Source organism: Strix uralensis, chromosome Z, assembly GCF_047716275.1.
Source record: "Strix uralensis isolate ZFMK-TIS-50842 chromosome Z, bStrUra1, whole genome shotgun sequence".
Classification (NCBI taxonomy): domain Eukaryota; kingdom Metazoa; phylum Chordata; class Aves; order Strigiformes; family Strigidae; genus Strix; species Strix uralensis.
In genome coordinates this window covers 47,074,912-47,092,687 of record NC_134012.1, presented here as the reverse complement: position 1 = coordinate 47,092,687, position 17,776 = coordinate 47,074,912, and the positions used below count along the sequence as shown (strand labels likewise).

The window sequence follows — 17,776 nt, the reverse complement described above, 5'->3', positions numbered from 1 at the left end:
TGGAAACCACTAAGTGCATTTTCAATGTTGTCACTTTTTCCAATCAGATGGAGCTGCCAGGCAGATTAATACTTCTGTTTAAACAAGTAAGCTTACATGGAGAAAGCAAGCAAGACCTCTGAAACCCCATGGGTTCCGCAGCTACAAATCTTTGTTATCTACCTTGTCTTTTGAGCTGTAAGCCACCAGGAAAGGTTACTTTGGCAAAAGAAATACTGATACTACAGGACATGTCTGAGTTGAGAATATATGCAAAAGAAACAGAAAAAGCTGCCCTCACAGTAAAAGAGAAGACTTCCCTTGCAAATGCTCCACTTCAAATGTTGAAATGCACTTGCCCTCAAAAGGCTGTCTTCTTGCCTTAGACGCTGCTTTCCCAGCTTGTCAACACGTCAGATACATCTCATGTAGGCGACAGTAAGACTTAGTTAGCCAAACCACAAAACTGCTTCTGTTGTGCTTTTTTTTCAGGCAGTGCCCCACCAACTTACCCCTTTCTGCTGAGGTATTTCTTGACATGACATTTTCACTTTCTTTTTTTACTTCTTTACCAGATACTGCAGAAAAGTAGTTCTCAAAGGCGCTTCAAGGGTCTGGTTACAAAAAGCGGTGAATCCCTGGCTTGCTTTTCAAAGGTGTAGCAACCCCAAACAGAGTGCAGGGTAACAGCCAGATGCTTCATACTGCTGAAAAACCAGACAATGCCACCACTGCCTTCTGGCATCCAGCAAAGGAATTCTGGAGGTCTTCATATGCTTATTAGTAGCTGGGGAACATTTGTATTTATTGGAATTGGACAACAGTGGAAGATGTGAAGCCCTATACCAGAGAACAAATAAATATAACTAAGTACAAGTAGAATAGAATGACACATGACATTTTAAATTTCTTTTCATATGTGTTATTAGCTCACTACTCTGCTTGTGTATCTGATGAACAAGATACCAGGATGACAAGAGAATCCAAGAAACATTTAAGTAAACTCATTTGACCTACCTGCACTGCAAAATATCTAAAATACACAACTAACTTTATTTGAAGAATTTTTACATACAGTTAAATATCCTAATGTAGCCATAAAAAAACCAAGCCCAACCACACATTCTGTTAATAATTCAATATTCTTTTATACCAATATTTAATAATGTAATAAGTTATTAAACATTTATTTAAATTGTACAAACCTCAGAACTATTTGAGTAACAGCCTGGAATGAAAGCTCTTTAGAGAGCTATTGATTGCCCTGATACACAAGGACTGACAGCAAATTTACTGCAGCATTAACTGAAGTCTATGAAAGACATCTTAACATGTAAGTCATTTTTGATAAACAATGAACAATTTTCGGTAAATGAAAGCACAAAACTATACAAGAAGTAGAATGCTATTTGAGGAGCTTAGCTACAGATCTGAAACCTGGACACTGGATCCAGGTGTTTATGTATATGTATTTGCATAATCAGAAAGTTTATGAAAACAATGAGCATACCTCAAGCATCTTTGTATCCAGTTTGGATTACAGGTCACCTGAGGATTCTTCCTCAGGTAGTCTCATAAAATTTATATAGCAAAATTTATGGTCTGAAGGCAACCAACTGGGATCAAAGTACCATGCTTCTATAATATATCTCTCTTTAATATGAATCAAACAAAGTATACTTTTTGAACATAAGAGGGCAGTCACCTGCTTTTAAGATCTGTGAAATGTTTTCCCTTCAATTATAACAGCACAGAAATTGTATGGACCCTAGAAAGGCTGGCATAAGCTATTCTAGCTATTTCAGATTTTAAAAAAAGGCAAGCATGTCACTGAACAACATGCTGTAACTTAAAGAAGTTACAGAAACATAAGCATCATGCAGCTGTCCAAGTTCTGCAACTCTAGACACTACAGCCAGCTGTCTGTTGCCTGAAAGAAATTTAACATGGAAGAACTGTTGTTCACCTCCATGCTTTCATAAACTAAGTTAGAACAAAAGATGTGGAATGCATTTGAAAAAGTCTTAACTGTTGATGTTTAAATAGACCAAAAATAAGTCTGCTACCATCACTAAATTCGCAAAAGAAGACGCAGTTCCTATTAAAAGAAGCTTACCACCGAAAAGAGATCAGCAATAATTAGGAAGGCTATCTCTTGGTAAACAATGAAAGTGGAGTCCAGGGTAAATACGTTGTCACAGAAAACAGTTTTTTTTAGGTGATGAAAAGTTTATTTAAAAACTGCCAACATTTAACAAAAACAATTTTACACTATTTTCCATTTTCTACAGAAATACAATAACTTACAGCTGTGCTTAGTCCATTCTGTCACTAATACATATAAAAACAGGTCTGCTGATAAATAAGTGAAAAAAAATCTATTTACCAACCACCACCACTAAAATTGTACCTGTAAATTTTGGAAGACATCTGCATAGAATAGTTAGGACTGTAGGGGTGCCTTTTTTTTTTGTGCTACTAGGATATGTAAAAACTTAATTAACATGCAATACAAAATAATTGAGATAAACTCAGTGTGCACAACTGGAAAGCAGTGCTAGGATGCCCTCCTGTGTTTCTAACTAGACATCAGAAAACAATGTTTTACATGATGGAATTTCAACTTCCCTTCACAGCAAAACTAGATTTTATAACCATGAATATCTATACTTGGCTAGGTTCCACTGAAGATGTATTAAAAGTGTGGAGAAAATTATCTAGTACTAGATAAGAACAAATAATTGTAAAACATCACAAATCAACATTAGGTAGATGCTTTTTAAAAAGGAAATTAGCTGTTACCTAGTTATAAGCATTCGTGAGATGACAGGGTGACAAACGTGCAGGTTATTGTTGCACCATAAATGTACATAGCACGCTTGGAGAACAGCCACACTTAAGCCATTCACCATTTAAGACTCTCTCCCTTCAGTATTGCATCAATTATGACATGGCACTTAAAAGCTTATCATTCCTCCCTAAATATCTTGCATAAAACTCAGTCATTGACCTATATGCTATTGTTATGCAATACATCCCAAACTAATGTGTTACCCTGGTTGCACACAGGTATATTGTATGTATTTTTTTTCCACTACAAAAGAAGAAAAGAGGGGGAGATGAGAGGCTGAAAAAAAAAAGGGGGGGGGGGGGAAGGAAGCTTTCTTACCTATTGATAGCCCATGGTACCCATATTTCTCTCTAGATGCCCTTTCACACCTGTAATATTCCACAACCTGAGTTTCTCCTCAACCACAGTGCTAATGAAGATACACTACCCTAACTACTTTTTTCCTCGAAGCCATAAATATGACCATTTGCGAAAGACAAAGTCACTTACAATCCATCACACTAAGTATGTCGAAGCTACCATGTAGCAGCTGATATCCTCTCCGCAGCATAGCCTGATCCTACATCAGTGAAGTCAGTGGGAATTTTGTCACTCATTAACAGATGTAAAAACCAAGCACGCAGATTGGAAACAAACTAATGACCAGATCCTGCAAATTACTTCTGTACAAAGACCCTGAAAGGTTTATTACTTGATCATACTAAGCCTTCTGATTTAATGAACCCCCAAATTAAGTAAATCAAGATTGTACATATCAACTCAGGGTTTCCTTACATATTCTTTCTACCTTCTGTCCTAGCAGCTAGGAAGAGAAAGTGAAAAAAACCCCCACCCTGTATGAGCAGAAAATGTCCTTGCTTTTTTAAGTTTTGCATTTAAAATTATGGACAATATTTTCAGTAATGTCCTGTGATTTTAGGTGCTCATTTAAGAACATTTTTAGAACATCTGAAATGAATCACATTGTCTAGGAAGAGAGAGGAAAGGTGCTAGCATTTTCCGATAAAATTGAGCCCTTTAAGGAGAGCTCTCAAATCAGAAAATTCAAAATCAGAAGGCATTCAAAATTATGAGTAACTTTGAAAATATTTTTTTAATGTGACTCATTTTTAGAGAAATAACATGAGAGAAATATTGAAAATAAAGTACCAAAAAGACTACTTGTTGTTGTATTCAAATACCAATTTCAGTTGCTAGTTTTTGTCTGACATACTTTTCTCAGTCTCCTGTGATGCTAAAGGACTTCATCCAATATGCACATGTCTGTTCTTTCCTGGATGACTCCTGAAAGGTATCCCCCAGGTACAATGCTGGTAGAGCAATTCCCAGTTCTCCCAGCTTGCAAGACCTTACAAACTCTTTCACTGTCACAAATACTCCCTACAAGCACTTGAAATAAACACCACTGCTAATAATTTGGTTTGAGTGTGCACACATTTGCCCAAGTATCATGAAAGTAAGGCAGACAAAGCCAGAAAGGGGAAGCAAGAGATCTCACTGCTTTCAGCAAAAACTTTTGACATTGGCAATGATCCTGCTAGATTCAGATTTAGAACAGGTCTTCCATGGAAGAGTTCTGTTCACAGATCACCAGTGTCATATAAAAATAGCCACGCATGGGAGATTTTTGCCTTTTACACAGGACATTACATAAATACAATTCCACCATCCATCCATCCATCCACCCACGCACACATGCACTTACTGTGGGAGAATAAATATAGGTAATTTATTCACTGATAATATCTCTACTGATGACAAAAAAAAAAAAAGACAATCCCCCTCTGAAAGGAATTCATCCTAGACCAGTAAAAAGACCAGTGAAAAGCAAACAATGCTTTACATTCACAATCCTGTACAACGCTGGTCATGTATCAGATTACTTTCCAGTGTCTCACTGTCCTGTCACCATTTTAGTCTTTCTGCTACAAAATTTACCATTTATCTGCATTGGAAATCTACATAAAATTTACAATGGTCACAACTGTCGGAGAATTTCTCACAGAAAAAACATTGCAAAATATGATGTTTAAAACCAACTGTATTTCCCCCTAATATGAAAGCTGTGAGAATGAAATATTTTTTCACATATCTTGATAAAATAAACATTCTGCCCTACATAGAATAGTAGTACTTCGATGGACGTGACTGTGTTACAAAATTAGTGTTTCATGACTCACGAATAGTATAGTGCTGTCACTACTTGGATCTTGATGCTACTTAAAACCATTTAAGACATCTACTATTTCTATTATATTAAACTAAAGATGACATTTCCAAGCACACTCTTCAAGATGACTACCCAGTTCTAAATAAGAAAAACTGGAACAAATGGGAATGAACACAGTAGGTATAAATATATTGTGTCTTGTAAAGACAAGTTCTGGTACCTTGTATCATTTACGTGACTTTTCAATAACAGGTAATACTCTTAAAAAAACATATTTATCTACCCATCCTACGCAGCCATTCAGGAAATCTTACTGTAATTAATGACATACCACTTTATTCACAATGAACATACAGGAATACCTCATCCAAGAAAAGCTCTTTGTTCACCATAACTATATTCTGTTCAGAGAGTGTCCTGTGAATAAAACACACAACTCACTGTGGTTTCTCTCCACCTCCATCTATACAGTAGGATTAACAGCAGGTTCCAGATGGTGCAGATAAATACGCCTAATAAACCAGACTTCAGTTAAGAGTTCTACTCTTCAGAATAGTTGTACTGTACATAAGTGTCTGTCAGCTATCAACAACTAAAAGCTTTTGCAATTCTCATATTCAGACTCCTCACAAAAGTTAGATTTTTAAAAAAGAAAAATCTAAGATACATAGCGCATCAACACAGATACTGTAAAAAGCTTCCCTGTCATTACAACATATGTCTTTGTGAGATACTAAATATCCTACTGAATAGTACTAAGGAACTCAGAGAAGAAACCCAGCAACTGTCAGGAGCTTCTTGCAAGACCACAATAGAAATTTAAGATACAGAGTAACAGTATGATGCAGATGAGATACTAAGGTCTAGTGTGAATCATTAGGTACAGTATTAGCTTGTGGGTAGATATAAAACACTATTCTAGACAAAAAAAAATGTAGAAGCCAGTTATTACATGTTTAGCATTTATGGTGGATTTTTTTTAATCAATAATTATAAACTGTAAATATGTATGCTAATTCACTACAATAGATTATGCCCTGAGAAGTAACATTACACCCTAAGTAAAAGCCACTAGAAAGTATCAGGTCTATAATTTAAAAGCATAAACTGTCTACAAGGAATTTCTTGAAAGCACATATTTTCTCCATTTTTCAGCAGCACATTGCTTCTTCTGAGGAAAAGACTAATTAAAGTTAATGCTAATCCTAGTTTTCCCAACTTTAACTACAAGATTTAATTTTTTTTATTTTCTCCTTTAAATTCACCCGGGGAAACTAGATGGCTTCATAGATAAAGCTCTTGCTTTCCACCTCTCAAAGAGGATGTAGGCCTAGCACAAGGTTCCGAAAAAACAGCCTGATGAACTCCACTTAAGGACATCAATCAGAGCACTTTTTGGGAGGTAGTCAGGGTTATCTAAACATGAAATGAGGCCACCTCATCAACACTTTGCTACATTTTTCTTTGCTGGTTGGAAGAACAGTGAAGATGTTGGGAAGGAAACACACCTCTGAGCACATGCAGAAAAAAAAAAGAAGGAAAATTATCTTAAGACAGGAACACTGAACTTCCTTTAAACTAACCTGAATGTTAAGTGCATTTGAGAAAAGGTGAGTTACCCTCTTTCCTTTGTATCGGACATGAACAAAACAGTAAAGTGTAAAGATCTCTCATCACCAAATGAGTACAGGACAAACATGCATTTAAAAGCCACATCTACATTTCACTTCACTGCTGCTTCTTCTTCCAAAATTACTCTAGAAGACACAACGAAGGAGTTGCATTTTTTTTCCCCACACTGTAAGTGCAGTGGTTCACTTCCTACTGAAAAACTAAGGAACATTCTTCCCTTCCAGAAGGCAAAACAAAACTAAGCAAACAACCTTGTCCAAAAGTTCAATCATCAAGTCTCTGAAGGCTCACCACTAAAATTATTCTCTGGTAGTCACGTTTTGTTCATTGTATTATATGTTATTCTTAAAAAGTATGTTTGTTGAGTCTGGCTATGCGGAGAAGCCTTTCCAAAACCCTTAATTTCTGCTCATCAATATTATACAGTATTGTTTTAAAAATTCATCAGTTATCTACTTAGGAAAAAACTCACTCCTGTCCATAAATACTAGCTACACAGTCTAATTAAGTAGCACTAAACCAAAACTGGAAATACCAGGAATTTTGATTGTAAGACAGCATCTAAGCTTTCTCATTATATTACCACTTTGCTTATTTGTCTTAAAACAAGTTCTATATAAGGTAATTAATCAAACAGTATAAACCAACAATTTACTTTTAAATGACACAAGGATTTTCTGGTATAAAGAATATGTAAGTAGTCAACAAAACACTAATATGCAGACATGAGTAGACTTACAAATATTAATCAGAGCAGCTATAGCAATGCATTCCAATAACAACTTTATACAAGTTTGTAATTGTAGCTATCTTTAATGCTGCATGTGTTGCTCCAGTGACTGTACACACAAGATAAACGAAATGCCAATGAAATAACAGTTAATGTATTTAGCAGCAGAGAATTCAACCCCTTAAGTGTGATTCCTTCTAATTTCTGTAGCTTCAAATTACATTTGTTCCTAGCACAAACTTCTACAAAGACTAATCCAGTGAACAAAAAGAATTTGTATCAATTCAAATCACACATACTAGAGCAGAAGACAAAATCAGTAAAGATGCTGAACTTTATATGAAGATGTTTACAGATGTACAAAGTTTGATTTTATATCTGAAGGAACATCAGGGAGTGGGAGCCTTGAATTCTGCAGCTTCTGTTCAACATTTTATCTGCAAGAATGTTCACTGACTATATTATAATCCTCTGACCTCTGAAACACAAAATAACTAGCATACATTACTTAAAGTAGCTGTACTCAGTAACCTTTATGCATGTTAACTACCAATGGCCTGAAGCCACCTTTTTTCAAGCAATGCCCAAACGGGACTGTGCAGTAATACTGAATGATTCAACAAATATGTTCCAAAGATCATAGTTCCAGAACATCACACAGTTGTGAGCTTGATGCAATTTGTTGGAAGTATGTCTTCAATCATTTTTTGTAAGAGGTTTCAGGACACTGACAGCTTGAAGTCATTTAGTTACACATTTTCTTCTTCCATATGATTTATATTGTTAATGTGAAAAAATTAAAGCTCAATTTTGACAGCTTATGGTTTGCATTTCTTTCAAAGGGGAAGATATGACTTGTTTCAATTTCACTTTTATTGTTTCTTTTTCTGTGTGGTAGTCTGGTCTGCAAACGTTTCTAAATGCAACTATTCTCACTGGATTTAAAAAAAAAAAAACTGAGCGGGGAAGTATTTCCATCAGGTGTAGATTTTAAAAACCCACACTTAAGAGTCATACTTCAGCCATCAGTGTTTTGTAAGAGTAATAAAAATATCAGCACCATCTCTAATCAGAAATCTCAGAACATTTTCAAAGTATGAAAATACAATGCAACTCTGTTCAGTTACACGGGACCAAATCTTGTCTTCCTACAAGCATACGTAAGTTGTGCTGACATGAATAGGAACTGCACACATGTATATGAGGGCAGCTGTTTGATCTTCAGTGTTTATGATGGGTAGATTGTCAAATTTAATAGCACAGTACTTCCATGACATAGCTTTAAGAAAGCCAACTAAGACTCCAGATTTTTTTGGAAGAAAAAAATATATTTCCTCCTATATTTTCTGGAAGAAATATATAGTGGGTTTCAAGTCAGATTCTAATATAAATCTTTTTATCTAAAAAACTCAGTCACTCCAGTGCAAGAAGAGAGCATCACTTCCTTCCCACAGTTCAAGAAGTATTTCTTATCATGCTCCTACTTCTCAGTCTTATCCTGCCACTAATATTTTTTCTCTGAACAGGTAATTTTTGCCAAGGTAAAGAGAACACACAACTACGTTACTAAGTAATCTAGGACCAGGAACATGATCCTTAAATACATTGCCAGCTGACTTCATGCTTTCCAGGTTCATATTAGCCATTAATGAGATACTGCTAATCAAGCTGACCCAGGCTACCACATATGCTTTAATATATCTTTCATACTCAAAAACCATCAGGTCCTCTGGGATGGGTAAAAGTTCTTGCTCAAATTAAGTTTAGACTCTGGTTTGTACCTGAACCTACCCATCTATCAGTGGCCACAGAGACATCTTCTGATGAAATTATCCTCTCAAGCCCTTCTCACACCTCCTTCACACATCGATTATATTCTTCTGCAACTAAAACTATCAACCAAGACAGCATCCCAGAGCACCTCAAAACAAACGGCCATGTAGTATGTCCCTAGCTATAGAGAGGCAGGTGTGGATGCCCACTGAGACAAAGCTTTGCCATGGAGATGCTCAAGCATAGGTCAGTCTCATCTAGGTACTGTAAACAGAAGAGAGTACTTTTAGAAATGTCTCCATTAGCTACTCTGTGCCTGAAATGAGTTACAAACATATCTCTTAGACTAGAGATGGTCTATTTTCACTTTGAAATGCAAGAGTAATCCCCATCCATCAAATTATTCAGAACTGTTGAAATTCCGCATCTTTTGAGTGCCTTTTTTCTTTCCAAATAACACCTTTTGAGGTGGCTACCTGGGCTTTTTTCTCCCTCGTTGCTTTCTCTGCCCAACAGAAACAGCAGCTTGAAACTTATCATAGTTAGGAGGCACTTTGGGCAAGAGAAATATACAGCAATTTTGGCAAAGACTCTAGCTTGAAATCTAATCCCCTCAGTGAATAGTCTGTTTGGAAAAGAGGTGATGTTGCCATTGTACAAACTTCTGCAGTTTTACGATGTATCTCCCCTGGGTCTTTGGACCAGCACAATTCCATTAGTGTAAAAAAATCCCTTATATAGACAAGTTCTAAGGAAATTACAATATAAACTATTCATGTTTAATTTCACTGGAAATGAAATAGAAACGTGTTTCAAATTCCCTTAAATTTTACAGTTATGTAAACAGAGATGTATGGTTGGAAAAGTGCTCTTAAGGAAGAGTCAAAAGAAAAAAACCAACAAAGACTGAAGCTCTTCAAAAGAACAAAAGCAAAGAGATAGCTCCCTCCTGCTGTCTTTTTTTGAATTGTATAGTCTCAATGACCACTCAGAAGAATTACTTTTTACTCCATCATCTATGGGACTTGCATTGTCTTGGTTAAGTAAAGTTACCAGTGTATGATTTAGCAGGCTGAGATTCTGTAGTGTACATAATACATTCAGAAATGTGTATCAAGTGTCATTAATTCTGGATTGTTGAAATAAAATAAATAAATAAATACCAGGTAGGAAATTAAGGTAAAGTAGTCCAAGAAAAGTGTTTCCAAATATAGCTCTGATTGTGAGTGTGAACGTGTGTTTGAACTATTTTCCTGTATCTGCTTTTCAGGATTACGACTTCATAGACTTTCCTATCAAACTCATGTGACAACTAATAAGCAAACAAAACCCCAGTTACAACAGTAAAAGGCATGGCTCTCACACTGTTACTGGAGCCTTGAGAAAGAAACACTGCAGTCTGGTGTTCTATCAAAGGTTGCCAATACAAAAGTAACAGCACTCACCAAATATAGTCCGAATTCAATAAGGTATTAGCAAGATACCACTATAATAAAGAACAACAACCTAGAAACAGGTTTAGCTGATACTGACAGATCCTCCTATTTTTTTCCAGACACTGTTTCAAAAGCATTTCAGATTTTTTTTTTTTTCTCCGAAGTCAAACGATTCAGAGTCCACCTTAATGCAGAAGTTAAGAAAATGACATGGCAGGAAGCTGACACAGAGTGATTTCTTAAAAAGATTGAAGAACAAACTGCATTTGATTAATAAAAGGGTATGCCAGTTCTTTAATAAATAAAGTGACAAACTTCTACTCTGAACTTTAGGACAGACCATTAAAAGAGTGAGAAACACATGGTTAGCTAACACTTGCAACCAAGACATGCATTTGTGTCTGAAAAGATAATATTGCACTAGAAGAAGAATCCTGAAGGCTTTAAACCCTTCCTTCACTGACCTAAAAAAGTAACTAACCATTTTCTATAAGCAGTAGCAAACCTGGCTTGGTCCGCATCCCTGCAAGTTGATAATACTTTATCAATGAACCGGTATTCCATTTCTGGACCAAGAGAGTCCTGCATAGGAGCACGCTTCAGGCGTTTTGTTTCTTGGGTATAACCTTGTTTGCTGCTGGATTCATTCAAACCATCAACATCCATAGCTTGTGCCATGTGACTTGTCGCAGGACTGTGGTGGGAATTATTCAGAGTTTCATCGCTGCTGTCCACAGATGATACCACTGTACTCAGAAGAGGAAGTTTGTTGCTTAGGTGGTGCTGAAGGTAGAACACACGCCTCCTTCAGAGGAAAAAAAAAAAAAAAAAGTCATACATTGAAAATAATCTGCTGTTGATACTGAACTGCTCCAGTTCATTTGCCATCCCATCAGATTCCCCCACAGACACAAAATCTGCCATCACTGCTCACACTCTACAAAAAAGGGCCCAGTGTCACTTTGGCAAATCTGCTGTTACCTAGTCAGGCATACACCCAGCTGCAGAAACCTGTGCTTTGCCAGCTTTTAAATATTTTAAGTGTGATGAGTCTGATTAACAGTATCTTGTGTCTCTTGCAAAAACTACAGGGACAAGTGAGCTTACATCAACAAGATACTTAAGTCCAATCAAACTTTTCATTCAATAGCTCTGATTATGCTCTTAATGTTTCCAAAGGCTTAAGACATGGTAGCTTAGAAATCTTTTATTGAGTGGTGCCTTTTAAAATCACAATAATAATTTGTCTGGAAACATCAGGCAAAGAATAATCCACAAATCAGGACACTCTTTTGACCAAGTCCTCTTACCTATGACACCACAAGGTTTCATGCCCTGGGTAAGTATCAATCAGTTCAGTACAGAGCTCCAACTCTTCCTCTAAACGGTGGGGGAGATCCAGGCTCTGCTCCTCTGCACAGGCAGCTTCTGCCCCTGCACTCTCCTTCTCCATTTGAAGGCTAGGGTTTTGCTCATTTACCATTTGATTTTGTACCAGTACATTATTGTCAGTCACAGTTCTACCTATCAAGGACTTGAGTAAGAACTGGCGGTAATGAAATCCACTATGATCTGAGACATGCATGGATACCCAATATTTAGTGGATGCAAGTTCATCAAGGAGAACCTGAAACAAAAAGTAGCAACAGTTATCAACCAGTATAAAGGAGGAATTTACCACCACTGTTTCTGTATTAAGGTAACCTCTCCTCTGGGGATTTCAGCCACTGTGGTAATGGTTTAAGAACACACACAGAAGAGTGAAATAATCACTGAGACTTTTCCACTGTGTGCTGACAAGTATCTTGGCATCCCTGCACAAAAGAAATGATACTTCTTCCAAACTTTGAACAGGTAGGGTGTCTCAAACCTTTCCACAGGGTGAGTGGAAAAAAAAAAACCAAACCACTTATGATGAGAAAAAAAACAGTGGTTTAAGAATCTCCAAATGGTTATTAATAAAGACTATGTACACCAAACTACACAGATATTATTTAGAAGTATTTTAATTTTTGCCTAGTGCATTACTGGTGTCAGAGGGTAGGTGAGTGGCTTAAAAAAAAAAGATTTAAAGTAATTTATGTTTCCATTTTGCAGGAAAGATTATCAACCACTAACATTATGTTCCAAGTCCTAGAGCCTGTGGAATACAAAACTATTTGTCCATAATTAAGTTGCTTGACTTGGTAATTGTTGAACTTCCAAGAAAGTCTTTCACAGTAACTGTGGTAAATACACTGGTGACTGCAGCTATATTTGTAACCCTGCTGGCACCTACAACTTTTCTCTTAATTCTGAATGTTTTAGACCTTCAAAATTTAATTCGAGGAAGATGGGTGAGTTTGGCTACTGGGCAAATCTTCTTTTACTTTACTTCGTCTATTAAAACTAATGGTGGTGTTTCTGTAGAGGCTTTAACCTCTTCCCTCACATTGGTCCTCCTCTGGAGTTTAAACTCTTCAAGCAAATCAAAACTACCTTTTCATTAAACTTCTAAAGACTTTGGATATAACGTTACTGGCATATTCTTGCTTTCAATCTCTTGTTCTAAGCTACCTATGTCACGTAACAGGACTGGCTGATGCAAAGTAACTTTCAAGACACAAGTCTTTCTTTTTCCTCCTGCAGCACAAGAGGCAGATCCTTCCACAAAGAAAACCATGGAAATGCATAAGGCTAGTTATTCGCCTTTTTTGTGGTGCGTCTGTTCTAAAAGATATTAGAGCAAATACAAACAATGTAAATAGTGTCTTCTACCTGAGATACTCAGCACACCTTTTTAGGTCTTGACAAGAGATACCAGCATCATCTTCCTTTTACAGATCAGCAAACTGAAGGGCACTATTAAATAACAGCCCCCACACAGGATTGTTAAGGGAGCTAAAACTCCTCATCTCCAGTTCTGCACTTTAAAGCACAAGATCAGCTTATCTCTTCTTGGCAGAGCTGAGCTTACTATTTTAAATTTCTGAACACTGAAATTTAAAAGCGTATTAAAAACAACATAAGGGTCAACAGTGATACCAGAAAAATCAGACCAGTCTTAATTCAACTGAAACTGATACTATGCAGATTATGTCCAATTTACTGACCTCAGAATAGTCTGACTCATTTACCTAGTATGTTTATAAGCTACAAAGTTACAGGGGAACATTGTAACTATGCATTTTAACTTCTTGCACAAAGCAAACAGAATGATTCCCAGCATCACGCCTTACCTGAACTAGAAAACCTTTTAGAAAAGGAAGACAGGAGATTGCCATTAAACCTTTTGAGATCTACAAAAACCAAAGCCTCTCCTCTAGCAACCTCAGAGTAACAGTGGGAAGATGCTTCAAACAATTGGAGGTAAAACAAAAAGCCAGCTAACTTCTGAATTCCAACAGAGGTTCTTTCTCACCAAGCCAGTTTTCTCCATTTCCACACCAAACAGCACAATCCCTTCGCCATTCTTCTGTGAAGCAAAGAGGAAATTATATGAAAATGCTCCCCCCCCACCTCTTGATAACCTCTCACAAAGGGCCACCTTCTACCTTCAGTGGTGAGCTGAGTACCATGGAACTAGCATCCTGCTCCAGAATAGGACATATGCACTCAGTGACCTCTGCCTCAACCTCTGGATCTGCACTCCCTCTTACAGCCTCCCTGATCCTGTGCTTGCTTTTTTAAACTGCAGCCCAAAACTTCCTCCCTGGTCTGGGATACTAGGGAAATGAAAATGAAATGTATCTGGGGAAAAAACCTTTTAAGGGTAACCAGATAAATATGGCAACGTCCACTCACACAAAAGACGGGAGGTCCCGACAGATTGGAAATTGGGACAACCAGATGATCAGGCCCAGTCAGCATGGGTTTATGAAAGGCAGGTCCTGCTTAACAAACCTGATCTCCTTCTACAACAGGGCAACCTGCTTATTGGATGAGGGAACGGCTGTGGATGTTGTCTACCTTGACTTTAGCAAGGCCTTTGACACCGTTTCCCACAGCATTCTCCTGGCGAAACTGGCTGCTCGAGGCTTGGATGGGCACACGCTTTGCTGGGTAAAAAACTGGCTGGATGGCCGGGCCCAAAGAGTTGTGGTGAATGGAGTTAAATCCAGTTGGAGGCCGGTCACGAGTGGTGTCCCCCGGGGCTCGGTTTTGGGGCCACTCCTGTTTAACATCTTTATTGATGATCTAGATGAGGGGATCGAGAGCACCCTCAGTAAGTTTGCAGATGACACCAAGTTGGGTGGGAGTGTTGGTCTGCTCGAGGGTAGGGAGGCTCTGCAGAGAGACCTGGACAGGCTGGAGCGATGGGCTGAGGCCAGCTGTAGGAGTTTCAATAAGGCCAAATGCCGGGTGCTGCACTTGGGCCACAACAACCCCCAGCAGCGCTACAGGCTTGGGGAGGAGTGGCTGGAGAGCTGCCAGTCAGAGAGGGACCTGGGGGTGTTGATTGACAGCCAGCTGAACATGAGCCAGCAGTGTGCCCAGGTGGCCAACAAGGCCAATGCCATCCTGGCTTGTATCAGCAATAGCGTGGCCAGCAGGGACAGGGAAGTGATCTTACCCCTGTACTTGGCACTGGTGAGGCCGCACCTCGATGACTGTGTTCAGTTTTGGGCCCCTCACTACAAAAAGGACATTGAATGACTCGAGCGTGTCCAGAGAAGGGCAACGAAGCTGGTGAAGGGTCTGGAGCACAGGTTGTACGAGGAGCGGCTGAGGGAACTGGGATTGTTCAGTCTGGAGAAGAGGAGACTGAGGGGAGACCTCATCGCCCTCTACAACTACCTGAAAGGAGGTTGCAGAGAGTTGGGGATGAGTCTCTTTAACCAAGTAATAAGCGATAGGACAAGAGGGAATGGCCTCAAGTTGCACCAGGGAAGGTTTAGACTGGATATTAGGAAGTATTTCTTTACAGAACGGGTTGTTAGGTGTTGGAATGGGCTGCCCAGGGCAGTGGTGGAGTCCCCATCCCTGGAGGTGTTTAAGAGTCGGGCTGACATAGCACTGAGGGATATGGTGTAGTTGGCAACTGTCAGTGCTAGGTTAACAGTTGGACTAGATGACCTTCGAGGTCCTTTCCAACCTAGATGATTCTGTGATTCTGTGAAGGTGCGGTTATCTAAGAAAAAGCCAAGGCCTTACTCAGAATGTCTACAGGAAAATTTACTTTGTCTTATGAACATACTTTGTCTTTTGGGCATCACACAAGGAGAGGTTGTTGCCTCATGACAATCACCCCACCACTTATTTCTATGCTTGTGTTTTTACTGTAGGCCTGATGAGTCACTCTCCATTCTGTAATCATAAAGTTGAGTATTCCTTTCCAGAGAAAACAAAAAAGTTTGTCCATCCTTCCTGAACTATATCGTAGTTTTCTACCTGCATGAATTCTCTGAAGTATCATGATGGGTATAAATTTTAACAGACTATACCAATATTACTCTCTTACTCTGGTTCTCTATTTATGCACCCACCTATTACTAGGTGTCTGGAGCCTATGTTTTTCCCCCATTAGCTAACTATACTGTCATGTAAGAAAGTCAAAGTCAAGCTTTCTTGTCCTTTTCTGAGGCAAGTACTCCAATACTAGAAAGATTAGATTGGTGTGGAATAATCTGTTCTTGACAAATCCTTAACTGATATTAAGGAACACTATTCAAAACACTAAGTAAACTTGCTAATGTGGTTCAAATTCCACAGGAAAAACAAACTGAGGTTTCTACATTCAAACAACATCATGTTTTTTACTGTCTAGTGTAAGAACATCTATATTCTGTCAGAAAATCTTCCTACAGGACCAAAACTTTCTCCTCTAGTATTTTATATCTTTTTTCCAGGGTTTGAACTGAGATTCAGTCTGCTGAAGCATTAGGACTACCAAATGAAAGGAAAAAAAACCCCAAACCCTACCAAACTATTCCCTCAAATCCTCCAAAGCAGGCCAAAGGTTTCATAAATGATAAACCTGTTTAGAGAAGTCTAATTTCAATGATAATATATGTTTCTGGGACCCTGTTTCCTTGTTCACCATAATAAAAACTACTTCAAATTACAGGGAAAGTTTGTATTATAGCAGAAATGTAGCCTTAAATAATACAGGGTACTCTAATTTGAGACAACCTTGCAAGAACTAAATGGCTAGAAACACAGTGACTGTTTTATCTGCTAATTTTTCAACACAGTTCCAGCCTTACATCTCAGTGAAATTTACCTTTCTTTTCAAATGGCTGAGGGTATAAGATGAGATATCAAGCAAGAAAGCAACCAGTATATTTTTGTGAAAATGTGTAATGTCTGCTTTTTCCCTGCTCTCCTTCCTATTTGCTTTTTTCCTCACATCACATCTTGCAAATAATCACTTTCTAATTCTGCCTTTTAAAGTTACCTAGACACAATTTTATGTGAAGATTCTTGGTATCTTTTATGTTTCACACTTCTTCCTAATTTTCCTGCATCCCAAGCACCTTCTGCTAGACCATCGGAAGAGATGTATTGGTGGTGTAATGAAAAAAACCTTGAGTCAACATGGAGATTCCCAATGGGTTGAACACACTGCTCGAGGAACAGCAGCACCAGTGAAATTTTGCCAGAGGTAAAAGCCAGCTGGACAAAACTAGAAAAAACTATCACTTCCTTAGTAACCAGCAGAAAAAGACAACCAGTAGGGGAACTGGGATGGCAGGCAAGGAGAACGGACTCGGGAGTGATTGAACAAATTTAAAAACACTTCCTTCACAGGCATGCTTGTGACTCGTCACACAAAGCATTGACAACTGTCAGTGAATAAACTCAACAGAATAACTCCAGCTCTGAGAAGAGCTATTTCTATCACAGTGGAATTCTTTCTGTTTATTTACACTAGTAAAGAATAGCAAGTGCAAGAAGCACCCAGGGTGTTATCCTGATCTTGAAACTACTGTTAATTAAAGCATAAAATTACTCGAGTTTTAATTAACAGTGCTAATTTCTTCTCCCTCTTTTTAATAAAGCTAAAGACTTATGTGAAATTCCCTGTTTCCTATTAATATAGATGTCTAATCCTAACTTCTAACCTCCAATCTATCCCAATCCTGTAATTCTCTGGGTTTTCCATAACTACCTTTTTGTACAAACTTGCTAGGCAGATGAGCCCAAATTATGGGCTGTCTCCCTCAGAGTCTGGAATATACTTGCTATTTACTACCAACCTGATACACCTATTTTTAAACTTTCTC

General features: G+C 38.1%; 1 protein-coding gene across 1 annotated transcript in view; it reads right to left on the bottom strand.

The window, feature by feature from the left end:
- Positions 1–2,187: 2,187 nt before the first annotated feature.
- The window catches only part of PTAR1 (protein prenyltransferase alpha subunit repeat containing 1), a 45,700-nt gene continuing 30,111 nt past the window's right edge, over positions 2,188–17,776 (bottom strand). Inside the window, exons 6-7 of the mRNA XM_074855031.1 lie at positions 11,882–12,198; positions 2,188–11,376 (exon numbers count right to left, since the gene is read on the bottom strand). Of these exons, the coding sequence (XP_074711132.1) occupies positions 11,028–11,376; positions 11,882–12,198 (666 nt within the window). The 3' untranslated portion in view covers positions 2,188–11,027. The remainder of the gene's footprint in view (positions 11,377–11,881; positions 12,199–17,776) is intronic.